The 9379-nt window shown below is 33.2% G+C and overlaps 1 protein-coding gene across 13 annotated transcripts in view; it reads right to left on the bottom strand.

Moving 5' to 3' along the window:
• Positions 1-9379, bottom strand: part of otofa (otoferlin a) — an 86153-nt gene that overhangs the window by 47860 nt on the left and 28914 nt on the right. For 12 of the 13 annotated variants that reach the window (XR_004947230.1, XM_036210407.1, XM_036210409.1 and 9 more), the window contains exon 4: positions 757-856. Coding sequence is in view for 12 of the 13 variants with exons in the window: in XM_036210407.1 (XP_036066300.1) it covers positions 757-856 (100 nt within the window). In the remaining variant the exon portion in view is untranslated. Of the gene's footprint in view, positions 1-756; positions 857-1016; positions 1370-9379 lie in introns of those variants that run through there. The other variant, XM_036210415.1, reaches the window with a different exon arrangement.

Genomic DNA, 9379 nt, shown 5'->3' with positions numbered 1-9379 from the left:
ATTGAAAAACTTCTTTGATAATTTTTTTTTCTTTAAAGTCAGACACTTGAAACAAGATCCTTTTTACTCTATTAAAGTTACATTTTTACAGTGTAAAGCAAAGGCAAAAGTTGTTTTTTTAAATAAGAAGTCCCTAAACTGTAAACAAAATGCGCATTAAAAAATCATAAATGTCACAATATTTCCCTACAATAATACTTTCTAGAATCCCTGCTTCGATAACAGCCCCAGAAAAAAAAGAATGTAATCAAGGGAATGAAAGTGGTAGTAAATCAAAAAAAGTATTATTCGCACAAAAGCTAATTTTATGTTGTTTAGGAATTCAATTTGTTAAACTATCATTTTCTGACTAAAAATTGAGCGTCTGACAGCTCTGATGGTGCTCCCCATTTTTGTTGCACCAGTGATGTTAGTTTGTGGGTGTGAGTAGCTGTAAGCTAGCGGGAGAGAGTGCAACCAAAGGGACAATGGGAAATGAGTGCAGGCTTACTCTGGTTCCACCCAGAATTTCGAGCTGAATTTCTAATGATCCCCTGCCGCTCTGCAGAAACTATGTCCTTGAAAATACCAAGTTGTTTTAAATTTTGCTAACCATAAATAAAAGACGTTTTTAAAATAGATCAAAAGATGATTTTTTATTTTCACTTTAAAACTAGGATTATCTGTTGTGTATCAATGAAAAAAAACAAAATAAACGTCCTAAATGAACAGTTATGTCTGAATTGTGCTAAATGTCCCTCCAGACTGAGTACTTACTTTTATCGACGTGTTGTTCTCATCGATGAGCGTGTCCGTTAGTTCCAAATGTCCCTCTTCAGCCACCTTCTGCAGCACCATGCAGAAAGTCCCGACCAGTCTGCAGAAAACACCAGCAGAAAGCCATAAAAAGAGGAATCATTCAAATCAATGCATCAATTGTGTGATTTCTTTTTTTGTTCCCCTTCAGCCTCCCATCTGTTGAAAGTCCTGTTGTCAGATTCTCTAATAAACTCAGACAGACTGTATGTCCATCTCACCACAGGCATCTCCTCTCCTCCGCTGGTTCATTTGTTGCTACGGTGATGTGAGTTTGTGAATGAAAGCTCGAACAGAGAAGATAAAGCCTAATGGAGTCCCATAGAAAAGGTGCAGCATCATGTTTGGAGCTTTTAGAAAGGACGATGTGGGAAAAGAATGAAAGCAGCATTTGATAACACAAATGAATGTTGTTGCTATTAAATACAATTAAAAATGAGATGTTAAAAGAGATCATTTTCAGTACTGATCTATTTTTTAGGTTCAAAGACTATAACTGTATTAGGCTTCATTAGAATTAGTGCTGCCACAAACTAGTAATTTAATAGTCGACTAAACACCGATTATTTTTTCCCGATTAGTCGACTAATCAGGTCATACACAAACAGGATGTAAAACACACATCTTAACCATTATTAGCTTTAAAATAACTAAAAACTAGATATATAACATTACCAGCAATAATGCTAGCATGAATGCTGTAAGATGAATTTGGCCGCTGGAGATGCTGAAATCGATAGCTAAAAATGCTTCAGCTGATAGCTTAAAACTCTGAAGTTTATGGCTGAAATTGCTGAAGCTAATAGCTGAAAAAAACCTGAAGCTGATAGCCAGCTAAAATATTAGTTAAATGACAAATTAGCCTAAAAAACTTAAAAAAGCTTAAATTAGCCAAAACAGCTAGCATGCAGCTGAAATATTAGCTAAACTCCAAAACAGTCTAAAGAATGAAAAAAATCCTAAATTAGCCAAAATAGCTAGCATGTAGCTAAAATACTATTAAACTCAAATATAGCCTAAAATTGGAAAAATCTTAAATTAGCCAAAACAACTAACATGTAACTGAAATATTAGCTAAACTCTAAAATACCCCCAAAAAAGAAAAAAAAGATCCAAAACAGCTAGCATGTAGCAGAAATATTAGCTAAACTCCAAAATAGCCTAAAACTGGAGAAACAAAAAAATCCAAAATTAGCCAAAATTGCTAGCATGTAGCAGAAATAGTAGCTAGACTCCAAAACAGCCCAAAGTTGAAAAAATCCTAACGTAGGCAAAACAGCTAGCATGTAGCCGAAATGTTAGCTAAACTCTAAAATAGCCTAAAACACTGAAAAAAAAATCCTAAATTAGGCAAAACAGCTAGCATGTAGCTGAAATATTAGCTAAACCCCAAAACAGACTAAAAAAGGGAAAAAGAAAATTCAAAATTAGCTAAAATTAGTAGCATGTAGCTGAAATATGAGCTTAATTTAAAAAAATAGCCCAAAAATGGAAAAATCTTAAATGAGCCAAAACAGCTAGCATGTAGCTCATTTTAGCTAAACTCCAAAATAGCCAAAAAAAAAACTTAATAAATGCCAAAATAGTCCAAACAGGTACCATGATGCCATTATAACTTTCAACTTTCCTACAATCCGACTCCATATAATATAAAGTAACGAGTAAACGACCATTAAATTACTCGTCGACTATTTTAATAGTCTTTAGTTGTTGATTAGTTCACTAATCGTGGCAGCTCTAATTAAAATAAATAAATAATGTTTTATACAGATTTCTGTATCTTAAGATTTAATCATATTCAGCTCCTGTAGGAATATTGCTGCCACTCAGAAAAGGTTTGCTTTGACTTTTAGTGTCTTTAAGTGTTGATTTAGTCACCTTGAACACAGTAAAGCTAATTTATAGTTTTCCAGACATTACTTATTTTCTAAATAAGGTTGTATACTGCACTTTTAGGACCTTGAAAACATTTAAACCCAGAATGTTTGAAACTTTTTCCACACAAAAATCAATCCTCTATAATGTGGGGCTTTACTATAAAACGTATTCACACTCGCTGAGCAGCAACTCAATGCAGCTTGTCTTACTTTCTTACCCTGAGGACCACACAAAACAAAGATCCATGGAGCATTTCTTTGACTTTTTCTTAGTTAATTAAAGTTTTCCAGACTTTTTACCTAAAAGTGTATAGAGACAAACCTAACCTTACTTACTTCTAAAGATCTGAAGCATCTTTTGGGTTTAGGTGTACGCCTCGATGTTGAAAAATTAGCATTTAAATTAAATATATGCAGCGAACTGCAGGTAGAAGTTCATACTTGATGTGGGTTGGCAGATTAATCAAATGGGGAGGAAGGAAGGTGAGAATTTAGGTTCCATAAAATGATGAAGACAAAAAAATGGTGATCAGTAAAAAAACAGTTGTAACAATAAAAATGTAAAAAACAATTTACAAAGTTATCGGGAGTCTTTACATAAATATGAATGTGGAGAACCAGCATTTAGGAACAGATCTAATGGATTATATAATATAGAAATGCTCTGTAAAAGAAATTGTTGGTTAAACAAGCAATAAAGAGCAATATTACCAGCTTGCTGGGTATTTTCTCTTTTTCTGACCATTCTCTGTGAACTCTAGAGGTGGTTGTGGGTGAAAATCCCTGTAGATCAGCTTGGACACTTAGATCCACTTGAATCCCCGTTCTTCATCATTCCGATGCTCAGTTTGAACTGCAGAACATCATTTTGATCATGTCTTTATCCCTAAATGTTTGCTGCCGTGTGATTGGCTGAGTAGAAATTTGCAATAACGAGAATTTGGACAGGTGTGCCTACAACACTGAGTAGTTATGAGAGTTTGAGGTGAAATCTTCTAAAACAAACACTGGTCAGGAAGAAACATTTCACACAAAAAAGTAAATAAATGAATAAAATCAGACTTTTTATTGATTATAACTAGAAATAAAAATCTATTTTCGCAGATGAGTTGTTCACAGAAGCAGAAGCTACAGCAAAATGTTATTTATTTATTTAATTCGTTATTTTTTTAGTTTGTTAGTTTGTTATTTTGATCATTATTTCGTTTGTTAGTTTGTGATTGTGTTCGTTATTTTGTTTGTTAGTGTGTTTTTTGATTATTATTTCGTTTGTTATTTCCTTAGTTAGGTGGTGCGTTATTTTGTTATGTCGTTTGTTAGTTTCTTTTTTGATTGTTACTTAGTTTGTTATTTCATTAGTTATTTTGTGAGTTCATTATTTTGTTTATCAGTTAATTTTTTGTTCAATATTTCGTTTGTTATTTTGTTTGTTGGCTTGTTTTTTGATTGTTATTTAGTTTGTTATTTCACTAGTTAGTTCGTGAGTTATTTTGTTATTTCGTGAGTTCATTATTTTATTTTGTTAGTTCATTATTTTGTTTATCAGTTAATTTTTTGTTCATTATTTCATTTGTTATTTTGTTTATTTTGTTATTTTGTTTGTTCATTATTTCGTTCATTAGTTTGTTTTTTTTTGTTCGCTAGTTTGTTCGTCAATTTATTATTTCATCAGTTATTTATTTAGTTTGTTATTTTGTTCATTCTTTCAGCCGTTATTTCGTTATTTTGTGAGGTTTTTTTTTTGTTCTTTTGTTTATTTCTTTATTTTGTTAATTCGTTCAGACGTTATTTTGTTATTTAGTTATTTTGTTATTTCATCTGTTATTTCGTTATTTTGTTAGTTTGTGCAACTGTGGACGATAAACAAAACAACCAAAAACAAGTTTACATTAAATGTTGACTCACTTAAGGTTTGAAAGGGAGTTGGAAGAAGAAAATGTATTTAAACCTATCGCTATCATACATAAAACAACCAAAACAAATTCTATTTTTGACCTTCTACTCCTACAAAAATACTAAACATTTCAAGAAGGAAAAGTACAAAGTGTATCAACATAGTCTGGCCTTTCAGCGAGTGGTAGAAGTAGTCGATAACTGCTTTATATTTTGTTATAAATAACAACTCGAACACAAAAGCTGGTCATGGTTAGGACACAATTATTAGTATTGTAAATACACAAATTTAACACAAAGATGACGAGACACAAATACCAGCAATATTATGACTAAATACTTGCATTAGGCCCGTTTCTCACTGTAATATGACCAGATAGAACCGTTTGTGCTTCTGTTCCCTTATTTGTGGCTTTCTCTTAACTTTACTTTGAATTGTTTGAACAGCAGCTGTTTGGTCCAGATCACAATCCAGATTGATTGAAAGAGTTTTCACGTCTGGCCAAATGATTTTGTGAGGAAAATAAAAAACTCTAATAAGAACCAAACAGTCCTGGTGTGAATTCACCCAGAGAGTCGTGACTAATCTCATGATGCCGTCACGGCATTAGAAACGAGAAATAAAGTTTAAAAAAGGCAGAATGAAAGTAAAAACTCAGACTAGTGTTTTTTCAAATGTTATCTTTTCCATTAAGAATGGTTTCAAACACTCGATGCTAAAACTAGAAATTTAAGGAGTGAGGATGTTGCACAAAGATAACAAGTGTTCATCCTGAAATAGTTCTTTTCCTGAAGTGCATCTCTGACAGATTATAAGATATTGATGCTTTTTGGCATTCTGCTTCTCTTTGAAACGTTTCAAATCTGGGACAAAAATTCCACTTCTGGACAATTGCTGCAAGTTTTTTAGGCTGTGTGCCCGGACCATTGATGAACACGAGTGGGAGGAAACCCAGTAAGTCCCCATTCAAGCTGACAATTAAAGCCGGTGAATAATTTAAAGAGTTTCCTCCATAGCGCTGTGTTGTTTGTTTGCAGAACTATCAACCAACATAAGAGCAACCTTTAACAGTAAAATAGTTTTTTGGGTTCGTTTTCTGCTGATCAAAACCTACAAGGAGCCGCATAGTTTTACTTTAGCCTTTGAGTAATTTGGATTTGCATTCATGACCTTTTTTTTAATAAATAAAAGGAATTATGTCTAATTTTTGGCACAAACAAAAGCAAAAATCTAAAAATAGGGATGTAAAAACCAACATAGTTTATCATCTATGTCAGGAGTGTCAAACTTAATTACACAAACGGCCAAAAATCCTCAGTGCACAACATTTTGAACTCTCTAAAACTAATTTTTAAAACTTTAAAAATGTAACTTTTTAACATAATTATGAACTAGCTATAGCATTACCTGCATTTATGCTAGTATGAATGTTGTAAGCTGAATTTGCTAGTGCTGATAGCCGAAGATGCTAAAGCTGATATCTGAAAACGCTGAAGCTGATAGCTAGCTACGTTATTAGCTAAATGCCAAATTAGCCAAAAAACTAAAAGAAAAAGAAAAAACTTTGGTAAGCAAAAAAATAGCTAAACTTCAAAATATCCTAAAAAAAACAAAAAAAGACTAAATTAGCCAAAACAGTTAGCGTGTTAATATTAGCCTAACTCCAAAACAGCCTAAAAAACTTAAAAAAAAATGCCTAAATTAGCCAAAACCGCTAGCATGTAGCTAAAAAAAAGCTAAACTTCAAAATATCCTAAAAAAACGAAAAAAAATGTCTAAGTTAACCATAACAGTTAGCATGTAAATATTAGCCTAACTCTAAAACAGCCTAAAAACTTTAAAAGAAACGACTAAATTAGCCAAAACCGCTAGCATGTAGCTGAAATATTAGCTAAACTTCAAAATATCCTAAAAAACCGAAAAAAAGCCTAAATTAGCCAAAACAGCTAGCATGTAAATATTAGCCTAACTCCAAAAGAGCCTAAAAAACTTTAAAGAAATGCCTAAATTAGCCAAAATAGCTAGCATGTAGCTGAAATATTAGCTAAACTCCAAAATAGCCTAAAAAATCTTAGTAAATGCCAAAACAGTCCAAAAAGCTAGCAGAATGCTATTTTTTAAAAACTTTAAACTTGCAACTTTTTAAACATAATTATGAATAATAAAAAGGCAGGATAATTATTCCAGAATAAATCAACTTAAACCTTAAAAAACTTTCAATATTTTACTCTCCATAAAATATATATTTGTCAAAGTTATACAAGTTCGAAAAAACCATAAGATAACATCAGAACATTAATAACAATAAATTAAACTGATCTGGAGTGACGGATCTGGCCATCAGCTCATAAATTTAAGTTAAATATATGCTAATTTAAGTTTAGTAATAAAAAAATGCCATTTTATTTTTCTTTTATTTATTTTTTTTCCTCTTTGTCCTCAGCAGTCTTATACTGCTGGGTTTTGTTATTTTAGTTTGAACCTTGGTAGTCTTATTTTTCTGGCTTTGTTTATTTGTTTTCTTTAGGTAGTTTTGATTAGGCAGCCATTAGCAGAGAGGTGTTGACTCTGACAGTCAGCAGCCTCCATGATTTGACCAATAAGGAGCCACCATGGAGAGATAAAAGATCCACATGTGGATCTGGAGCCGCAGATTGTCGACCTCAAGGATGTACAGTAATGTTGTCGCCGCCGTATGTCATTTCTGCTACTTTTCTTAAGTTTCTGATTAAATATGGACCAAAAACAACTAACTTTAAGAATATTTAATTGCATAAATACATTAAAGGTGGATGCATGTGCAAGTGTAGCAAGGAAATTGCACAGAAATTGGAAAAAAACAGGAGTCTGTGACATTTGAAGACCTTTTACGAGTAAACACAGTAACTGAGCACGTATAGAAATAGAGGAAAAGCAAATGCAGCAAACAGGGAGGGCTTTTTTTACACTAAATGGATGAAAGAGAGCGAGCACACACTCAAAGTACACAAACACACCTGCGCCAGCATATGAAAGACACCAAATACTATCATTAAATTCATGAGCGAAGACTACCAACAAAGGCAGGCGCCTCTTATCAGTGCGCAAATAAAAAAGATATTATATGTAATTATTTCCTGCATCAGTCCTTCCTTTTTCAGGGACTTCCAAATGAGGTGAAATGAAACTTCCAGAACCGTTTTGAAGCATTCCCTTAGAGCATAAATGTATCTTTTATTTTTTAAGAAAGGTGTGTTTAAATCTCGCTCTCAGATTACTGATGCAACTGAAGAAAAGAGTTTAACCAGCACAGATAGAATCAGAATTCTCTTGAAACATTTTATTGGAGCTTTGTGTTCCCGCTGCGCTATAAGGGACGATTTCTTTGGCCCATCTAGGCGTGATCGATATGTCCAGAGCTGTTTAGATAAGAAAAAGCTCTGTAATTTCCTTTTGGCCATTGTAAGGCATGTTCAAGCGCTGAATAATTGAACTGAAGGGGCCCTATCGTGTTCTAACTCACTTTTTAGCATTTCAAAGGCTTGCATTTATTATTGACAAACAATTTACTTTCATCCCTTTCCATAATTCAGAGCTTTATTCTTTTTTTTTAACCCATCGTGATCCTCAAAGGTTTTCGGTGGAGACGGAGTGTTAAATATCTGCAGCAGCTGGTGACAGAGTGAGCTTTAGAAGCTCTTGTTGCTGCCATGCCTGCAGGCAGAGTTCTGTTAGAGCTACACTCCTCTACCAAACCCTTACAAAGACTCCTGCAGATATGCAACATGACCCAGATTTCTAATACAAACTCATACTGGCGGAAAAAAAGGGGAGGGTAAAACAGGAGTGGTGAATGCAGCTCTTTGTATTTACGGCTGCTGGTATCTAAGAAAATCTAAATAAAAGATTCATTATAATCCACTATATATTTACTTAAATGATTGGTCACTAAAATTTAATTTCTCCATGTTTTTTCTGGAATGACTGTTTGATACTTTGTTATGTTGGCTGTCCAAACACATCAAGTTGATTATTAATTATAAACTTAAATGAGAATGAAATAGGGAAGTGGGCGACAGATTTGAGATCTGTGTACTGCAGCGCTCCCAGATGAATACTGGAGACTTTTCACAAAGTTTTACCCAGTGATGATGCCAGATGGAGAGCTGGATTTATCGTTTAGACCACGTGTGTCAAAGTCAAGGCCCGGGGGCCGGATCCGGCCCTCCGAGTAATTCTATCCGGCCCTCCAGGATCATTTTATGTTATCTTATGCTTATTTCTAACTTGTAAAATTCTGACAAAATATATATTTTATGGAGAATAAAATATTGATGAATATTTTTGAGTTTAGCTAATATTTCAGCTACATGCTAGCTGCTTTGGCTAATCTAGCCTTTTTTCGTTTTACTTTTTTTGTCTGTTTTGTAGTTAGGCTAATATTCACACGTTGGCTGTTTTGGCAAATTTAGGCTTTATTTCACTTTTTTAGGCTATTTTGATGATGAGGTATTTATTTAGCTACATGCTAACTGTTTTGGCTAATTTAGGGTTTTTATGTTTTTTGTCCATTTCGAGTTTAGCTAATATTTCAGCTACATGCTAGCTGTTTTAGCTAATTTAGGCTTTTTTTATTAAGTTTTTTTGGCTGCTTTGGAGTTTAGCTATTTTTTCAGCTACATGCTAACTGTTTGGGCTGATTTAGTTTTTATTTCCTTTTTTGTCAATTTTGGAGTTTAGCTAATACTTCAGCTAAGTGCTATTTGTTTTGACAAATTTAGTCTTTTTTGTTGTTTTATTAGGCTATTAAGGAGTTTAGCTAATATTTCAGCTA

Source organism: Oryzias melastigma, linkage group LG24 (genome assembly GCF_002922805.2).
Source record: "Oryzias melastigma strain HK-1 linkage group LG24, ASM292280v2, whole genome shotgun sequence".
NCBI lineage: Eukaryota > Metazoa > Chordata > Actinopteri > Beloniformes > Adrianichthyidae > Oryzias > Oryzias melastigma.
Note: the sequence above shows the minus strand (reverse complement) of the source record. Positions and strands in the feature narration are given on the sequence as shown.